Source organism: Stenella coeruleoalba, assembly GCF_951394435.1.
Source record: "Stenella coeruleoalba genome assembly, chromosome: 5".
In the NCBI taxonomy this organism is placed as follows: domain Eukaryota; kingdom Metazoa; phylum Chordata; class Mammalia; order Artiodactyla; family Delphinidae; genus Stenella; species Stenella coeruleoalba.
Genome location: NC_137150.1, coordinates 30366449 through 30387999, shown reverse-complemented (window position 1 = coordinate 30387999; position 21551 = coordinate 30366449). Strand labels below are relative to the sequence as shown.

The window sequence follows — 21551 nt, the reverse complement described above, 5'->3', positions numbered from 1 at the left end:
CTATGTTATACAAAAGGGCCCAGAAAGCAATTAGTGAAGGGAGGAGCTACATCTCCCATTCTTACAAAGGTCTGTGGTTACTCTCCTTTGTGAGCCTGGTATGAGTGTAGGGGATGTGGTCATTAAGAAGATCATCAATGGAGATGACGACAGCCAAGCTAATACAGCCCAAGTGGCTATACTTAATCGTCAAAGACAAGGTGGGTTCATTACCTGTAAGGGGAGGCAGGGATGTACTTGTCACCAGAATGATTTGGCCCACAGAAATTTTTGATAGCAGCTAACTGATTACAGTGCCCCTGGGAACAAAACAGGTGGGCAGCCTAGTAGAATACTGTTTAATTTATATAACAGGAAAAACTCTAGGTCTGGTAGCCAGAAGTCTAACTTTGTCTCCAACACATTGGAGAGTTATAGCCTTCTCACCAGTTACTAAACCTGGGTTAGCTCACAGATCCAGAGTCAGTTGAACAAAGTGGAAACCAGGTCCCTTGAAAAAGGAGCCTGCACAGCTATTGCAAGTCACACCATACACCTCTAATTCTTCCCCAGAGACTTGCAGCCATTAATCAGAGGTACTACGTACTGTAAAAAGGAAACACTCACTCTCATTAATAGACACTGTCTCTGAATCGCCCTTATTTCCTGGCACTGAGGTCCACAAGTTAAATTAGAGGCTTATGGTGATACATGATACATGGGTCAGGTGATACATGGGGTTTTAACTCCAGTCTGACTGAAAGTGAGCCCAAATGGTCCAGGGACTCACCCTGTGGTTATTTCCCTGGTTGCTGAATAGATACTTGGAAGAGAGATACCTGGCAACTGAAAGGACCCCACATTAACTTTCTGACCCGTGGGATAAGAGGCATTATGGTAGGAATGTCTAAAGCAAAGTTCATGGAACTTCCTCTCCTTACCAAGATAATAAACTAGAAGCAATACTACATCCCCAGGGGAATTACAGAATTTAATCAAAGACCTCAAAGAGGCAAAGGCAGTGAAACCTATCATACCCCTATTAAACTCACCAGTTTGTCCAACAGAGAAGTCAGATGGATCCTGGAGAACAACTATGAATCATCATAAGCTTAATCACGTGGTGACCTTCACGGCAGTTGCAGACCCTGGCACTTGATAAGCAGCTACTAACCTGGCTAATGCCTTTTTCTCCAATTAACAAGGACCACTCAAAGTAAGTTGTTTTTACCTGGAATGGACAAAAGTGTAACTTTCACAGTGTTGCTTCAGCACTACGTTAATTTTCCTGCTTTCTGTCATAAACAGTTGTCTTGGTTATCTACATCTCACAATCTGTGAGAGTCAGGAATCTAGATACAGCTCAACTGAATCTTCTGCTTAGGGTCTCACAGGGCTGCAATCAAGATATTCACTATGCTACATTCTCATTTGGAGGCTCAAATGGGAAAGAATCTACTTCTAAGCTCACTTATGTTGCTGGGAGAATTTCTTTCCTTGCCGTTGGTTGTCGACTGAGGGCCCTGACCTCCTGCTGGCTACTGGCTGGAAACAACTCTCAGGGCCAAGAAGTTCCTTGCTACATGGGCTTCTCCAACATGATCAATTACCTGTCAAGCCAACAAGGAGAATCCTGAGAGCAAACCTGCTAGCAAGATAGTGTCTTGCATAACACAGTGTAATCACAGAATTGCCCTCCCATCACCTGTGCTATAATTGGTGGTTAGAAGAAAGTCACAGGTCTCAACACACTCAAAGGGATGGGTCAAGGACATGAATAGCAGAAGGTGGGGGCCACCAGGGGCAACACCTGAGTCTGACCACCAAAACAGTGCACAGATATCTTGATCATCTTTACAATCCATAAAACATCACACTAGTTCACTATTTTGATGACATGCCCCAACCACCGAATGCCCAAATACTTAACTGAGGTGGCCATGGGGCCCCTAATGTTTTTAGAGAGTTACTGCCCTCTATTTTGTATGTCTTTCTAAGATTTGCTTGTACTTAATACTTTCTGTTCATCATATTCAATTAGCACAATGCTGTCAAAAATAACACTAAATAATTATGTAGAATAAATATCAGAAGAAAAAGCTAAAAGAAATAAAAACATTACTCTGAGGAGCAGGACTGGGAATGGGTAGGGAAAGACATGACCGACTGCAATTTTGGTCACTGTACTCTTTGATTTTTCTAAAAAATCATGTACATATATTACTTAAATAAAATTTGGCTTCTAAAAAGAAGAAAATAAAGATATGGATCAAGAAATACTAGGTGAATAAACAAAAGCAGAAATGCTGAAGTGGCAATATTAACATAAAACTAGCATTTAAGATTAAAAGCAATAAACAGAAAATAGATATTATATAATGGGTAAAAGGCTAAATACTAAAGGCTTTTAAATAAGTGAAATATTTGCTTTAAGTTTGCTTTTTAACTTTTATAATTCTCAAATCCAGTAATTTTTCATATAATTTTTTCCTAATAGTTCTATGACATCATTGTTTATATTTAATTTTCTACTACATTTAGACTTTGGTGCATGATAGGAGTTAAAGTTCTACATTTTTTTCAAGTTGTTAATCAAGTGACAATTATGAAGAGAAAGAAACAGGCACGACACATTTTTTAACAAATTAAATTTTCATATATACGTAGGTCTGTCTGTGTTCAACTGATCCATTTGCCAGTTGAGCCAATCACGTGCATTAAAATTTTCTGTAGCTTTACGTACAGTCTATTAATTGGTAGAGTGAGTCCCTTGTTACTTTTCATTTTCAGAATTTTCTAAGTGTAATTTGTTCTTCTCAATCACTTCAGCAATTTCAAAATCAATCCCTAAGATTTTGAATGATGTTGCATTATATACATAAATGAATTTTAAGACTTTTAAAGGAAATACTAATGAACAATAAATATTTCAGAAAAATACTGATTTACCTCTAATCAAAGAAACAAAATCCTGAGGATTCAAAATTCCACCATTAAAAAATTTTTTTTAACTGAAGTATAGTTGATTTACAATATCGTATGAGTTTCAGGTGTACAGCATAGTGATTCAGTTTTTCTTTTTCAGATTATATTCCATTATAGGTTACTACAAGATATTTGATATAATTCCTTGTGCTATGCAGTAAATCCTTGTTGCTTATCTATTTTATAGACAGTATAATGGTTTGCATCTGTTAGTCGCACACTCCTAATCTGTCCCTCCCCCACTCCTTCTCTCCTTTGGTAACCATAAGTTTGTTTTCTGTCTGTGAATCTGTTTCTGTTTTGTATATAGATTCATTTGTATTATTCTAAAATTTTTATTGAAATACAGTTGATTTACAGTATTACATTAGTTTCAGGTGTACAGCATAGTGATTCAGTATTTTTACAGATAAGTCTCCATTAAAAGTTATTACAAGATAATGGCTATAATTCCCTGTGCTATACAATATATCCTTCTTGCTTATCTATTTTAGACATAGTAGTTTGTATCTCTTAATCCCATAGCTCTACCTTGCCCCTCCCCCCTTGGCAAGCACTAGTTTGTTTTCTATATCTGTGAGTCTGTTTCTGTTTTGCATATACATTCATTTGTATTACTGTTTAGATTCCACATTACAAGTGATATCATACAGTACTGCCTTTCTTTGTCTGACTTATTTCACTAAGCATAATATTCTCTAGGTCCATCCACGCTACTGCAAATGGCAGGATTTCACTTTTTTGTGGCCAAGTAATATTCCACTGTGTATATACACCACATCTTCTTTACCAATTCGTCCATTGGGCATTTGGGTTGCTTTCATATCTTGGCTATTGTAAACACTGCTGCTAAGAACACTGGGGGGCATGTATCTTTTCAAATTAGTGTTTCCATTTTTTCCACATATATACCCAGAAGTGGAATTGCTGGATCATATGGTAGTCCTATTTTTAGTTTTTTAAGGAACTCCATACTGTTCCTCACAGTGGCTGCACCAATTTACATTCCCACCAACAGTGTACAGGGTTTCCTTTTCTCCACATCTCCAAGACTTGTTATTTGTAGACTTTCTGAGGATAGCTACTCTGACTGGTGTGAGGTGATTATTTGTCAGCTATTTACTAAATGTTGAACATATGCATTTTACTGTGGACGGTGGTATAGTGGATACAAAAAGTGCTTGCCATAGTTCCTGATATCCAAAACCATTTAATCTTGGGGGGTTTTTTGGTGGGGGGGGCGGGACAGGGAGGGACACAAGCCTATCATAAGGGGGGACGGGACAGGGAGGGACACAAGCCTATCCTAAGTATCTAGCTAGTATCTCGTATGAGAGGAGTTCCTGCATTAAATGTGACTGGAAGAAGCTGTACATACTTTAAGGAAAGCTAAGGGAGTTTACCTCACATTGAACAGATGTTTTTCAAATAATAGTTAACTTCGACCACCTGTTTTTCGGTAAGCCATCAGCAGGAGCTGATAATGGAAAACTGAAGAGCAAATGTGGTCTGCTACTTCCTAATGATGTCAGATTTTAAGTTAAATTAGTGATTCAAGAGGTTTGTATTTCATGAGCCAGCAAATATAAATATATAATTTGAGAGATACGCAAAGAGTTGCCAACAATTTAATAGTAAAAAAAGAAACAACAAAAAATGAGAAAGAGACACTCATTACATGCCTTTATTTTTCTCTTTTGTGTGAATTAGTGTCAGAGAATATGTGGAAATATTCTGAACTGCTATGCTTCTTTGTATGGTCATACCACTCCCCAGCTAGAAGAGATACTGGTATCAAAAGAAATCAACTAAAAATGTCCAAATGAGTTATTTTTATTTACCTCAGCACTTTATTCTAAGCAGCATCTTCTTATGGTAAGTTCTCTAACACACATTTTAAGAGAACATGATTAATTTGTGGTAAGGGACATTACATATGCCTGGCAAGGTCTTTCTTGGCTCAAAACGTGACCTCTCAGAATCCTTCTCCTTGTAACTTTCTCCAGCCTTAACCTAAATTTTAACATGATGTATTCTAGAATTCCATACAATATCTACAAATACAAAATACAAACACAAAATACAGATTCAAAACCACATTAAGCCTCACTGAAAGGTGAGCTTTGAATTTTATCATAAACCAAGCATGACTAAAATATTTTGTATCACAATACACTGACATAAATCAGCTTCATTTGATTCTCATAAGAAGCCTCATGGGCAGAACATCAATTACTGATAAGGAAATTACAGGTGAAAGATGTTTGGTGACTTTCCCAAGACCATCCCAGCTAAATAATGACAACTCTGTCTTCTAACAGTGCAGTATTTTCCCCACTATTAAATAATAGGGGTCCATTTTAGGTCAATCAAAGCTAAAAACACCTGGACAGCATACACTGAATTTTCAAACCATTTTAAGGCAAGTTTTTTCTGAACCCTGAAGTCAGTAAATCTCTTAAAATGACTATGTAATCTGTATCATCTACAACCATTAAAAAAACAGTTATCCCATTTTTTTCCTGCTCTAAAATACTACACAGTTCTTGGTTTCTTTCTCTTAATTCACTCTTCCACTGATTTTCCTTCCCAACTATTTCCTCTGAAAACATCCTGAACTAGCAGTTCACTGTAAAATTACTCTACACATTAAAACCAATTCACAAAATCTGTCTCTACCTCCTTGGCCCAATCTGAAACTTGGATGTTTTCCCTATGGCCTCAGAATACTACAGTACTTCCTTTTTTGTGCTTTATGATAACTGCCTCTCCTAGCTACTGTCATATCCGAGCCACACTATATCTATCAGCATTCGAAACTCATCAGCCTTTAAGACCCATGCCAGGTGGCTTACCGTCCTACCACCACCTTCCTTTTTGTGATACATTAAGTAGCCTCTACAGTCACCCCTCTCTCCACCCCCAGTCACTGAACTTTGTTTCTTGGTTCAAAGTCTTCCCCTCTACCCCAATCAAGCCATCCAGAGCCATTTCAACAATGTTAATAAAGATATATCTGATATCTTAAGATACACAATTTTTACTTCTGTTGGTCTAAAAGACCATCAATGTTTTTACTTCAGACTCTCCATTCACATCCTAGACATCTAAGAACTATTCCATCTTTGAAATCATTTCCATACTACCTGGAATGATCTCTGTCCATTTAGTACAGAACGTCTTACACTCACACTTTGCCTTTTGAGCCTCATCAAGAACTTCAGTCCTCTAACGTCTTTATCTTGCATTCATTTCTTTACCAATTCTTACAATGTCATTACAATTTATCATATAAACTAGAACACTTAGAGGGTGAAAGAGGGTGCTATTAATAATTATGCTAGAAAAGTCTGTCCTAAATCCTATTATACATCCTTTCAATCTCTTGCCAGGACTCTCAGAGCTGCTTTGTGTTGACGATGGCTTCAACTACTAATAGAAGGTTATTCTGGAATTTCTGCACAAGCAGCAGAAAAGTGGAGTTAAAGTCATCCTAGTTATTTTTTCTCTTCCATTTTACTCTGGGATTCATCAATTCCTTCTGTAATTTATGAAATGACTAAATATCAGAAACATTTTATAAACCGAATAGTTCTAAAAGGATTTCTAAAATAACATCTTTTAAAAAAAAACCTTCCCAGTGCTTAATATAACTGAAGAATAATCTGCTATTGTATGCAGTGTGGGGAAAAGGTGTGAAATGGCTGGTTCTGAATGACCAGGAAGTGATTTCATAGCATACAAATCAAAGATACATGGGTGGATACGATGACATGGATTATTAAGACATAACTGTAGTGAAAATACACCTGTTTTGCTGTTAATGCATGAGTTGTCATAAAGTTGGCAACAACTCTTTCAAAGTACAGAATATTTGTCTCTAATGTGTCTTCTAAAATCAAGATACCTAAATTATGAAATAATGGTGTTTCATAAACAAAGTTAGGCTTGTGGATATTATAGGTAAATGATTTCCTATCATATCGCCCAGAATAACCCTGTCTAGTCCGGTTAATCACACTCTTCTCAGTTAAAATACAGGATATTAGTAAAAATACAGATTAATATTTGTCAGACCTACTTAAAACGGACAGGAAGAAAAGACCTAAGCACAATCAAGTTTAATGTCATAAGACAACAGAGTTCACAAGGAGAAGCTAGAAAGAAACACACCAAGGCACGTATCTCTAAGTGAAGAGTGAAAGATGGAGTTTTAACAGAGAATACGTAGTTTTTAACTTTCTTGAAAATGTGTGTTCACATAGTCCAGAATTTCCACAGCCAGTTAGGAAACATTCATATCCTAGCCCAATGATGCTGCAAACAACACAACATCTATATACACTTTCTAAGACTGTGCATGTCAGATTAGTCTTTGTCTTGTTTCAAGCAATTCAAAACCCTCAAAGGACTATAACTACTGAGAAGGAGTTCCTGGCACAGATCAAAACCTACATTTTTGTTCCTTCTAGTAAACAGTAAATTCACATTTCTAATATCTGGTTACAGGGCTGCAGGAGGAAAATCAAACAATTATATGAAGTTATACTGCTACAAATTTAGTCTTCAATGCCATTAACAATCCTTTTAAATGTCCCAGATCAGTTTTCTCTCTGCACTTATTTTTTTTAAATCAATTCCAAATTTTTTTACCACTCTCCTCATTTCTGTTCATGCTTATCAAAAATTCTAGCATTGACTCCAGGTTAAGAAATCCTGTACTAGATCAAAAGTCCTCACCAGGAGGAAAAGCCTTCTCATCTCAAAGGCTTAGGACCAAAGCCCAGGAAATGATAAGGAATTATATCAACATATATATAGTTTTCTTCAGCAGTTTGGACACAAATCATGAAAAAAAATTTCTGAAGGGTTCTGCTTTATACATGATTAAAGTTAGTGTACAGGGTAAGAAACTGCACAAGCACACTCAATCCAAATTTACTGAGGTGGACAAAAGAAGAAATTCTAAAAAAGTCTCATAGTTCAATATGTCTTTATTCATATAATATTTTCTGTATTTCAATTCTTACTGAAGCTGTAAGTAAGGAATTTTGACCAGAAGCATTAAAATAAGTTAGGTCCTCTCTGTGAAAATAAAGCTAGTAGAAAGCACCATATTCCATATATTCAAATATCTATAAACAATTCATAAACACAAATAAATATGTAAAATAAAGGCTATTTTTCCTTAAAATGACTTCATAAAGTAAACCCATTATATACATAATCTTTTATAAATATTTCACTATCATAATCACAAATACATCAACAGTCATCTCTCTATTTACTTGACATGTCCTAGACCATCTATATAAAATGTGATATACCTGTGGATGATATCTTTGGAAGGTTAGGGGATATCATGAAGACGACTAATAATATCTGAAACACCTATGTTAAAGCCACAAGCTTGACATCAGCAACAACACAAAAAAAAACAACAGCAATGTGTTTACTGAAGCTAAATACATGAAAAATAGCAGGTATCTTTGGATGTAACTGAATATAGGCTGTGGAAATTCCTAGAGTCCCTAACTTCAACTTAGGACTTTAGTTCTAAATAACTTATAAGGAGTTAATGCTCTTATCTTAGCACTAATCAGCAGCTTTTATAATCTCTGTATTGAAGAAATTAAATCAAAATATTTACTGTATACCTTCCCTCTAATTATCTAAAAGTAACCAGAGTATGACAATTACGTGTTCTCCCTTTCACAGTGTATACCAAATTGGGTAACAACTACCCAGCCACTGACTCCATTACCTGGCTCACTGTAGTACTGGTAAGTTTCCATCAATGGAATGTAAACAGGGGGACCAAAAGCGTCTAAGAAGTAGGTAGTGCTCCATTCTCTCTCCCCTTCCAGCCACTGAATGCAAACAACATTGAGGCTCTAAGGGAAAGAGGAGCCAGAAAATGGAAGGAGCATGGATCCTTAAGTCACCATATGAAGGAAAGACACCTACCACTAATTCTTATATTACATATATAAGAATGGTTACATATATGAGAAATTAATGTCTATCATGATATGTCACCAATATCTGAGGTTTATTTTTTACAGTATGTATATTACTCTAACTATGTAGATGCTAGAATTGTTGGGGACAGGTTAAAACATCCACAAATTTCAGAGAGTCATTCTAACTAAACAAAAAATCAAAAACTCACTCTTAATATTAAGCTATCATTTGAGAATTTTCAAATACCTATGAAATGAAAAAAGCAATTTATATCTTCTGCCCTAAAACATTCTGTATATTTTACATATTACTTTTCATTCTAGGAAAATGGGAGATATCAGGACTAAAGCACTTTAAAACATTAGCTTACAGTTAATCACACATGTTATTAGGTTGTTATTAGGTTAAAGCAAGAGTTAAAGAGGGGCTTCCCTGGTGGCGCAGTGGTTGAGAGTCCGCCTGCCAATGCAGGGGACATGGGTTCGCGCCCCGGTCCGGGAAGATCCCACACGCCGCGGAGCGGCTGGGTCCGTGAGCCATGGCCGCTGAGCCTGCGCGTCCGGAGCTGTGCTCCGCAGCGGGAGAGGCCACAACAGTGAGAGGCCCGTGTAACGCAAAAAAAAAAAAAAAAAAAAAATTCACCTACACAAATCTTAGGGGAGAACTCCTCTGCATTTGATACCTTGAGATTTGGCATCTAACTCATTTGTAAGTTGGGGACTAGAAGAAATCAATGTCCTATAAAAGTTCATACTTTTCTTTAACATCAGAACACAGTTTCCTCCCTAAAAGAGAGAGAATGACTAATCACAGACTATCCCGCTAAGATACCTATGTCTTTCCCAATCATAACTTCAATGGACAAAATCAGTTTTACCCACATAGTCACCTATCAAAAGCAAACAGGAGACCAAACTGTGCTATTAAGTATACTTCATTTATAGGCTGAATCCAATCCCTCATTCACATAAGTTATTATTATCAGTACATTAAGACCAAACGGAGTTTTCTTAGCATTAATCAACAGTTTATAATAGTATATTAACAGATCATTTGATTAGTATGGAGAATTTCCTTTCCCTTCGATGATTAGCAAGTCTATGAAGGGAAGGGTCAGGCAAGTTTAGTTCATATTCTATCTCTTGTACCTAACCCAATGCCTGAAACAAGAGCTCTCAATGAATTTTTGTTGAATGAAGCAACTGTAGTCCAACATTTTTAGTTGAAGTCTGGAGGAACAAAATGCAAATGCCAATGGATTATAGAAATTCACTTAAATGCTAACTCATAACTACTAAAGCAACAAATACCAGATTAATAGCTTGAATGTTCCAAAATTCAACATATAGTCAGTGTCATGCACCTAGAAATCAAAATGTCCAAACCAAATTATTCCCATACCCATCTACTAACACCTATACTCTTAAAAATTTCCTTTCAGTGAATATCCCCAAGTCAAACAACTAGGAATTATCTTAGATTCTGTCCTCTTTCTCATCCTTCAGAAGCATCCTACAGCCTTAATATTTATAGAATCGGTCACTTCCTCTTCCTTTTCACCCTCACTGACACTATAAATGCAAACTCATTACTTCCCAACTGGATCACTGGAAGGGGAGAGAAAAAAAAAAAAAAAGTCTCCTAATTGGTCTTTCTTCCAGCCCTACACACCCCAAATCACTACCTGTACTGCTTCCAGAAAGGTATTTCTAAAAACGCTAAGTATGATGTTATTTTCTTTCAAAAATGCCACCAATTTCAAAAAAAGCCAAAACGTTCAATGTTCAGAATCTAGCTTCTCTCAGCTCTATTTTTACTGGACATCTATGCCCTCTTTGTAGGGGTAGAGATTTCATTTTTGCATGACCTGTTTCTGCTATAAGATGTGCCCTCTGCTACTGCCTAGCTAACTCCTACTCATCTTTCAAGTCTCAGGTCAAGTTTTAGCTATACAGGCAAACCTTCCACAACCCTGTCCTCTAGACGTGCCCAAGTGAATTTTCAGAGTTTTCAAGCCACTCAGTATATCTGTTTTATTAAAGTATTCTGTAACACCTGTTTCCCATGAGGGCAAAACTGTGGTTGTTTTTCTGTACATTGAGGAACTATCTAGCACAGCATCTGATTACAGGAGGTATGTAACAAGTATCTATTAAGCTAGTAAAACTGATTCTTTACAATTCTGATAAGGAGAAAAGACTTAAAAGAGAAAACGGTCATAAATAGTTGTAGGAATCAAAGGTTTCTCGAATGCTGGAGAAATAAAAGCAGCCAGGTTCTTTAACACAAATGTTATCAAAGCCTTCACATTTCACACTTCTCCAAAGGGGAAGGGATACGGTCATTTTCCAAATATATGGACATTATAAGCCCTCCTTTTGGGGGGCATTTCCGAAATGCTATCCATTTTTATTTCAAAAAATAAAATAAACAAGATAGACAAGAAGGTATCCAGCTTCAACAACATTTAATACTTTACAGCCATATTTGTTTCTTTCTGCTTCTTTTTCAGTAACTGCTGTAGTACCCCACATACACCCATCTGATCCCATTCTCCTTCTCCTATCTCCTCAGTAAGTAACCAATAATATAAACTTGATGTTAAATAAACTTAGATATGTGTTTACATAAGCAGTACAATATACTATGTATCATTATGTAGCTTGCTTTGTCCCTTAAAATCCATTTCTGAAATTTATCTATAATGGTACCTAGAGCTCTAGCTCACTCATTTGAAGTGTTTGAATATACCACATTTTATTTATCAATTGCCCCGTTCATAGACATTTTTTACTTCCTTTTCTTCTCTTTGCTATTACAAAGTAGCAATAAAAATTCCTGTATTTGCCTCATTTATAAAAATACACAAAAATTTCTCTAAAGGTTACAACTAGGAATTGAATTCCCTTTCTTCAAAGTATCTCAGTTAAAAAAAGAAAGACATAAAAAAGAGAAAAAGGTGTTGCCCACCGTGTAGGCACTCATTAAATATTTGCTAAATGAATGAAAAATAGGTCATTCAACTTTTCTTAATACTGTCAAATTTTTCTCCAAAGGGGTTACACAGATTTGTACTCCCACTTGTTGTTATTCTACATCCTTATTGACTCTCACTATCTTCCAGACATTTTTATGTCACTCAATATGAAGAGTATGAAACAGAATTTTATTCTATTCCACTCAAAATTGTATTCATTTTTCCTTACTATTTTCTTACATGGGCTATTGTTTCCTCTAACACGTTCAGAATGCTGATTTTTTTTTTTTTTTTTAGTGTTTATTTTCTCTCTAGGAGTTCTGCTGATCACTCATTAGTTCTAATACCCTAGTTTATGTTGAAATTCCTACATAGACAATTGTATATTCTGCAAATACGGAAAATGTTGTATTTTCCTTTTCAATTGTTATACTCTAGTGCTTTTTCCTGGGAATTCATCTAAATTTCCCTTTTTAAAATGCCGCGATGTGAGGGACTTCCCTGGTGGCGCAGTGGTTAAGAATTCACCTGCCAATGCAGGGGACGGTCTGGGAGGATCCCACATGCCGCGGAGCAACTAAGCCTGTGCGCCACAACTACTGAGCCTGCGCTCTAGAGCCCGCAAGCCACAACTATGGAGCCCAAGTGCCACAACTACTGAAGTTCATGTGCCTAGAGCCCATGCTCTACAACAAAGAGAAGCCACTGCAATGAGAAGCCCGTGCACCACAACAAAGAGTAGCCCCCGCTTGCCACAACTAGAGAAACCCCACACGTAGCAACGAAGACCCAATGCAGCCAAAAATAAAAAATTAAAAAGTGCCGTGATGTGAGCTATAAGGTTTTTGTGTGATAACTTTATCTAAGGAGCTTCTCTCTTGTTCGTTTATTCATGAAGAGTTATTGTTCATTATGAATATCAGCTATATTTTATCAAATGATTTTTCTAAACATTCTATATCAATTTCCCCCCAGGATTATCTGCTATGTAACAGTAAAATATTTTCTAACATTGAGCCACCCTTGCATTCCTAAGATAAAACCTCTAAGTCTTAAAAATGTACTGAACTGAAATTGCCAATATTTTGAATTAGTTGACCGTTTCTACCATTTCTTTTTCTATTTAATTTCCATTTCTACTTTTATTATGCCTTTCTTCCTAATTACTTTAGTTTTCCTATTTTTCTTTCTCTAAGTTTGTACTACTTTTGCTAATAGTAATACATTTAAGACTGTATATTTATTCAAGTAGTGCTTTAGCTGGCCTCAATTTTTCACTAACATTACTTTCACTAACATTCACATTTCAACTCTGTTTATTTCCTCTTTACCACATGAATTATTTAAAAGCGCCTTTCCAGACTTGTGAGTATAATGTAGTGTAGAAGGGGAATTTATTTTGTGTGTTTCAACCTTATTGCACTGTAGTCAGAGAAAAGGGTCAAGCATTCTTTAATGAAATATTTCAAGACTTTCTTTCAGTCCTCAATATTTTACAGTTATACTATACAGGCATCCCTTAAGACATATTGCAGGTTTGGTTTCAGACCACCGCAATAGAGCAAACATTGCAATACAGAGAGTCACATGAATTTCTGGTTTCCCAGTGCATATAAAAGTTATGTTTACACTATACTATAGTCTCTTAAGTGTGCAATAACATTATGCCTAAAAAAACACTGTACATACCTTAATTAAAAAATAATGCTGTTGGAAAAATGGTGCTGATAGACTTGTTTGTCGAAGGGTTGCCACAAACCTTCAATTTGTAAAAAATGCAGTATCTGTGAAGTGCAGGAAAAAACAAAAAACACAAGGAATGCCTGTACTATTACTAGCTGTGTGATGATTTTCACTTATCTTGTTGACTCCTGAGAACGAACTCTAGATCCAAGGAAATGTGACTGTAAATTTCTACAAAACTACCTCTTCAAAAACTATGTCTCTACTATTCCCTCAGGATTCTTCCCCTGCATATTTTGGAACCCTTTCAATCCACACCAAAGTCACTCAACTGCTCTTTCATATTTACTTTTTTATTTCTCTGGGCTACATTCTAAATGAATTCCTAATGAATGCCAATTCCTCAATTCTCCCTTTGATGGCATCTAATGTAGCTTTTTATCCTCAGTAAAACCAATTTACTAAGTTTATTTCCTATTTGGTATTAGATAGAATTTCTTCTTTCATCTCTCTAGAATCTTAAATATACTTATTTCTTTTATTATTCATCCCTCCTTAGCCAATGATTTTGTGATTATCTCTGCTCATTCTACTCACTCCACTGCACAACTAGATCATATAGTGGACTTAGAAAGAACTTCCTGGTCTAAGATGATACAGGGGATTTTTACAGACCCAGTCTCCAACCAAGAAAGTAGCCATTTTAATTCAGGACCTGGTTATAAGGACTATGTCTGTCCTCTCCCTTCCTTCAGCCCATGATTTTCTAAAAGTGGGGTTTTAGTATAAGTTATTACCCAAACTAGGACCCTCTTGAGTATTAAAGGAGTCTCTACTAATAACTACATGGATGATAAGCATAAACTAGAGTCTGAAGGGTAACCTGAGATATACAATCCCCCTAATCATAAGCCTTAGCCTATGCAGCAGTTCTCAGCAGCTTTCTTCAGTCTCCTTTACAAGTATGGAGTCACGTGTTAGGCCCTGGCTTCATGTAGTTTAAGCCTAACTCTATTCCTCTACCCTTCATGAAGCACCTTTCATCTTTTTAACACACAAGAGCCAAACTCTTGGCTACAAGTGCCTGCTTCTGCTACCTTAAGCCCAATCCTGATCACCAGGTAGTTTTTCTTCTATATAAACCACAGAAACATTTAGTTTCTAAATTCATTAATGCCTACCCTCTTTTTAATATTTTATCTTTCATTACTTTATGTTTGAAGTGAAGAGGTAATAAACACTTAAATTAGTGTGCCAGCTTCAATAAAAGACCTGCAACAGAGTATTTTAAACATGCATTCCTTTTGCTCTTTCAGGAATTTATGTTACAAAGGATTCCCACGTGCACATTTCAGAGGGATATATAAGGATATTCAAAGAAGTACTATGTTTAATAGAATAACTACTCTTAAATACTCTTAAACTACTCTTAAATAACTACTCTTAAATACTCTTAAATAGTTATCTTAAATATACTTATATTCTTCTTTAACAATAAAGCAGCCCAAATGAAAACTGGTTAAATAAATCACGGCCCAGCCACATTAGGGAATAGTATATAACTATTTAAAATTATAAGGTTAATTCATGGGAAAAAATGCCTACAACAGAACGCTGAGTAAAAAAAAAAATTACAGAAGTTTGTAGATTAATTTGAATATAGCTAGGAAAGAAAAACATAAAAGAATAATAAAAAATTACAGCAAAGTAGAAAATGCTTAGGGTCAACTTCAATAGAAGAATAGTGAGAAAAAGTTGAAAAAGTGACTTAAAACCAAATTATGCAAGTAGCAGTAGGCTCTGACTACTAATCTTTACCTTTCATAAAACATGAATCCAAAAGAATTTAAGCAGAGAGTAAAGTATGGAAACAGCAACAGGGAAGAGTAATGCGGATGAAGAATATAGAAGATACTGGGCAAAAAAGAAAAAACGTACACTACTCACTAGTGTGTATCAAATACAGATGACTAGATTTTGTTCATATTAAATACTGAAGATTTTGTTCATATTAAGTAAAAGTTGGAAAAATAAAGTTCTGCATGAAAAATGAAAAGCAAAATACTGAAATGCAGTTTTTAAATTTAATTTCCTTCATCTTTCTGCTTGTGTTTCCATGTAAGGGTGGGAGGCAATAAACAGAAATCAAAAATAGTATTTCTGTAGCTTGTTAACAATTTTTCTATTACAGTATAATAAAGAAACTGTCAAGCTTAATGGCTACACGTCACTTAATATATTTTAAAATTATACTTATGTAATCTAAGGTTGTCCATTGTTCTGGGTAACTGGGAATTCAGTATTTCTTTTACTATTTAGCATCATCCCACCACTCCACCTCCTTCCCTTCCCATACAAATTCCAGGATTCTTGAACACATCAATCTGGTAACATACATAAAAAGCAGTAAACACTAAACTCCCTTAAGGAATTCAAAGGGAAATACAGGTTAAAAAATAGAAGGTATTCTAATGAAAACTTGCCTGCTTTTAGGTCTAAAAATAAATCTGTTTCATCAATTACCTAAATTTCAGACTTAAATTGAAAATGAAGTATCAAAAATGAGCAGATATCAAATTAAAAGATTTAACATATAATCATCAGTAATCAAAAAATGCAAATTTAAATAATGAATTACCATCTTTGCCTATGTTGTCAAATAATTCTTAAATATAAAGTATCCAACTGCTAGCTACACTTCTGGTGAAAGCTAAACTAGTACAACTTTTGGAGAGTAAAAATGGTATTATTACCACACAGTTAAGAAATATTCTATAATAAAATAATTTTACCTCTAGTACTTTAAAATGAAAAAATGATGTGGGGAAGTAAATACAAATGATAAGTTTTAAAATAGTGGAAAAAAATGTAAAGAAACACATAATCATGGTTTATCCTTGTAATGAATTAGTAAGAAGCCAATGAATATATGCTCTTCTAAACTATTTAATGGTATTTGTTGAGTCAATGAGGAGAGAGAAAAGAGTAAGAAGGTTATAAAAGATCTCTCTCTCTCTCTCTCTCTCATACACACACACACACACACACACACACACACACACACACACACACACAAATAACCATAAAATATTAACTGTGGTTATTCCTAATTCACTCTTAGGAATGTTTTTTATACCTTTTCTTCTTTCAAATATTCTTCAATACACATGTTACTTATATTAAGTCAAATTTTTAAAAAAACACATACTATTAAGGCAATAAAAATTCTTAGGCAGCTCCTGTTACATGCAAGTTACTTTACTCAGCACAATGTAATCTAAACTTTGTAATCTTAAACTCACTATTAAAAAAAATGCCTTTCCTGACACCTTTTACAAAACAAGCAAAGAAAAACTTTTAAGTTAATAAAATTCTTGATTACACAATCAACAAGAGTATATAAAATGTCAATATATACACGAATAGGTTCCATGCTATTGACTGTATTGCTTTACTAATACGATAAAAACACTTTAAAAAAAAAAACACTTAAAATTTACCTGCATTGCACTTTTCCCCAGTTTCACCACTTCAAATAATGTGACAGGCTCCCCTTCACCATTCTGTTGAGGATGCCCATTAGCTCTTCCACGGCCTGTTCCTCTAACTCCAGCTTCAATTCTACTCTTCTCTCCTGGAGATTTTCGAGGTTTCTTATTTGTAGACTGAATAAAAAGATGAGGAAAAGTTAAGTTAAATGCAGGCATACTTTGCTTTATGCAAGAATGATCTCAAATTATGTTTGATCTTGTGAAAGGGAAGTTAGCACTGTTATAGATAAGAGACATAATCCCAAAGGAAGCTTTACAATGTTTTCATTGATAAAAACAAAGCGCAAACAGCAAAGTACAAGTTAATTTATACAAGGCATGAAAATAAAGTCAAAAGAAAAAGATTTAATATTTTGTACAATAATGCCAATGATGAACATTTTAACCATGCCCCAACCATGCCCCCTTCTTGACATTTTCTTCTTCCTCTCTTCCTCAATATTCTGTTTCCTCAGAAACCTTGTTCAATAAAACATTACTTAGGGCTTCCCTGGTGGCACAGTGGTTGTGAGTCCACCTGCCGATGCAGGGGACATGGGTTCGTGTCCCGGTCCAGGAAGATCCCACATGCCGCAGAGCAGCTGGGCCCGTGAGCCATGGCCGCTGAGCCTGCGCGTCCGGAGCCTGTGCTCCGCAACGGGAGAGGCCACAACAGTGAGAGGCCCGTGTACCGCAAAAATAAAAAAAATATAAAAATAAAACATTACTTGGAAAAAGCTACATATTCAACTTCTCCCTTGACTTAAGTGCTCAAATATTTCTTATCCAGTCATGCAACAAATATATATTGAACATATTTGGAACCATTCTAGATACTAGAAATACAGCAAACATTTCCGCCTTGACAGTTTACATTCTTCAATTGACAACCCATCCCACACCCCCAATTTTTTTTAAAAAGTCAACACTAGTTATCACCTTATCTGTGTCTCACCTTTAGAGTCAAGATAGAATTGCTTGCAGTCACTGTTATTATTCCCATAAATTTCATTCATATATAAACTCATCAGGGTTGCTGCTTCACCAAGCCCACCAGTAAAAGTAATGTTGCTAAACGCAATAGACATTTTTTGAAACTCTCTCAACAGGCAATGTTATCCCCCTTGTCTTTCAGATATCTTTTCCCTCCCTATACTCCTTACCTGTCAGTTACCTTAGGTCTCTCCAGAGCATCTTCTCAATCTTTATAGTCTCTCTTGAGTGATTTACTTCACTCTCATAATAGCCTGTTTCAGTTATCAATTTACTGTTCCTCATCTCCAAATGTATTCTAGTTTGCCCCACTCTGTAAACATTTCTCTTTTGTCATATGCTGCACAGGTAGGCTTATAACCAGAGGGCCCTGGAGGAACATTACAAAGCATAACATGGAGGGGCTTTTCTCCCTGCTCACAGGACCTGCTCCCTTCATTCTGTATTCCTGTATTCTTCACAGTACTCTTTCACTCCTCTTAATAGTTAACAGCCTGACAACCATTTGTGTGTGTGGATTAATATATGAATTTACTGCTTATTTTTAAATAAATTATTTTTAGAACAGTGTTAGATTTACAAAAAAATGTGAAGATAGTACAAGGAATTCCCACATATATCACGTCTAATTACACCTATTATTAACACCTTACTATTTGTATTGTACATTTGTTATAATTAATGAACCAAAATTGATACATTAACAAAAGTCCATACTTAATTCAGATTTTCTTAGTTTTTGTCTAATGACCTCTTCTGTTCTAGGAGCCCATCCAGGGCACCTAGACATACTCACATCATGTCTCCTTAAGCTCCTCTTGGCTCCAAGGTTTTATACTTTCCTGGGTTTTGGTGACCTTGACAATTTTGAAGAATTTTGTACAGGGATTTTGTACTGTACAGATATTTTATACAATGTTCCTCAACTGGGGTTTGTCTGATGTTTTTCTAATGACTAGACTGGGATTATGGGTTTGAAGAGGAAGATGTGAGAGACAAAGTATCATTTTTGTCACATCATATCAAGTGTATATACTAACAATGTGATTTATCACTCAATGTTGACCTGTTAATCAGTTGGCTGAGGTGGTATTTGTCAGGTTTCTCCACTGTAAAGTTACTTTTCCTCTCCTTTCCAAACTGTACCCTTTGGAAGAAAGTCACTGTGTGCATCCCACATTTAAGGGGTGGGGAGTTATGCTCCACCTCCTTGATCCACCTCCTTGAAGGTGGAGCATTTACGCATACCATTTGAAATTTTTCAGTATGAGAGATTTGTCTATTCTCACTCATTCACCCAATCATTTGTACTAACGCAGACTCATCGACATTTATTTTATATTTTTGGATTATAATTCAATACTATTTTTTTTTAAGATGTTAGGGTAGGAGTTTAGTAATTTATTTATTTATTTTTGCTGTGTTGGGTCTTCGTTTCTGTGCAAGGGCTTTCTCTAGTTGTGGCAAGCGGGGGCCACTCTTCATCCCGTTGTGCCGGCCTCACTATCGCGGCCTCTCTTGTCGCGGAGCACAGGCTCCAGACACGCAGGCTCAGTAGTTGTGGCTCACGGGCCTAGTTGCTCGGCGGCATGTGGGATTCTCCCAGACCAGGGCTCGAACCCGTGTCCCCTACATTAGCAGGCAGATTCTCAACCACTGCGCCACCAGGGAAGCCCATTCAATACTATTTTATTTTGTTGTTCAACTTGCTTCAGCTTTGGCCATTAAGAGATCTTTCAGTTGGTTCCTGTGTCCATTTGACATATTCCCATCATTCTGTGTGTTTTGCTTTTTATTTTTTTAGCACTTGGTTACTTTCTGGCAGCACATCATTCTCCAGGCTTATACTGTATATTCTCTTTTCCAGTTTTAGAATCAGGGAGTTTAGAATCCAAGGAGCCCTGGTTCCTTTTATTAGAGAATTTTACTAGAGATGAAGATCTGGGCACTAGGTTTGGCTCCTTGATACTAAGTGTCCTTGCTTCTAGGCCCTTAAGCAGACAAAACAAAGAAATGTATGTTCCATATATATACACATAACTATAGATGTTTCTGTATGCAATGATCTGTTACCTATATTAAGCTAAACATAAGCTGGAACTGGTATCTCCAACTCTAATCCATTACCACATGGATGCTTCTTCCCCTTGCTCATCGACAAACTCCCACTCCAACAATGAGAACTCTGGCTCTCCTCAGTATTCACGTAGAGCAGTATTTTAAGCCCTACCCCATGGGAAACAACTTTATGAACTAGACTGCAGTTCTTATATACACTGTGTACAATTTCTCTGACTTTAGTCTTACAGACTCATTTCCAAAGTTACCTAAGTCAGCAACTCTCTCCCCACTCCCTTCACTGCAAAACAGATTACATTGTTACACTCTACATTCCATCCTGGTATTCCCCCTACCTTATAAATGATTTTTTTTAAACATCTGTATTAATAAAATTCACTCTTTTTCTGAAAAGTTTGGTGGGCTTTGACAAACGTATACTGTCATGTACGCACAACTATGGTATCACAGAGAAAAGTTTCACTACCTTAAAAAATACTTGTGCTTCACATCCATTCAACCCTCCCACTTCGCCTTGGCAAACACCAAATTTTTTTTAATCACCACTACAGTTTTGTCTTTTACAGAGAGTCATGTAATTGGAATCGCACAGCATATAGCGTTTTCATACTGGTATCTTTCATTTTAACAAAATGCATTTAAGATGGATCCGTGTCTTTTAGTGGTTGAACAGCTCATTTCTTTTCATCTCTAAACAATATTTCATTGTATGGATGTACCATGTTTTGTCATTCATTTACCTAACGATGGACATCTTGGCCACCATTTTTGGCAATTAGGAATAAAGCTGCATAGGCATTCACATGCAGGGTTTTGTGTGGACAAAACTTCTAAATCAGTTGTGTAAACACCTAGGATAACTGGATCATATGGTAAAACTACGTTTAGCTTTGTACAAACCTGCCAAACTGTCTTCCAAAGTGGCAACACCATTTTGCATTCTGACCAGCAGTGAATGAGAGCTTCTGCTGCTTTGCATTCTTGCCAGGAAATTGGTACTGTCAGGCTTTTAGATTTCAGCTACTCTAACAGGCATATGGTGATATCTCCTTGTTGTATTAATTTGCAATTCCTGAGCGATAAATGATTAAAGACTTTTCAATAAATAATAATTCTTCACAGTAAATTTTTCTGTTTGAATTACTGGTGAGAATTTGTCTCCTGATTAAAATCTCCATACTTGCATTATCCAATATCATGGCCTCTAGCCTCACATAGCTAACTGAGCACTTGAAATATGGCTACTCAAAACTTAGATGAGCAATGTTTTGACTATCCACAAGGTTGTGAAGATTTAGTATGAAAAACAGCATATAAAATATCTCATTCTGGGCTTCCCTGGTGGCGCAGTGGTTGACAGT

The 21551-nt window shown here is 36.0% G+C and overlaps 1 protein-coding gene across 5 annotated transcripts in view; it reads right to left on the bottom strand.

The window, feature by feature from the left end:
- Positions 1–21551, bottom strand: part of STAG1 (STAG1 cohesin complex component) — a gene marked incomplete at its 3' end in the record, with an annotated part of 426886 nt that overhangs the window by 263384 nt on the left and 141951 nt on the right. For 3 of the 5 annotated variants that reach the window (XM_079922183.1, XM_079922181.1, XM_079922182.1), the window contains exon 4: positions 17089–17253. In XM_079922183.1, the coding sequence (XP_079778309.1) occupies positions 17089–17253 (165 nt within the window). Of the gene's footprint in view, positions 1–1031; positions 1211–17088; positions 17254–18281; positions 18482–21551 lie in introns of all 5 variants that reach the window. The other 2 variants (XM_079922185.1, XM_079922184.1) reach the window with 2 other exon arrangements.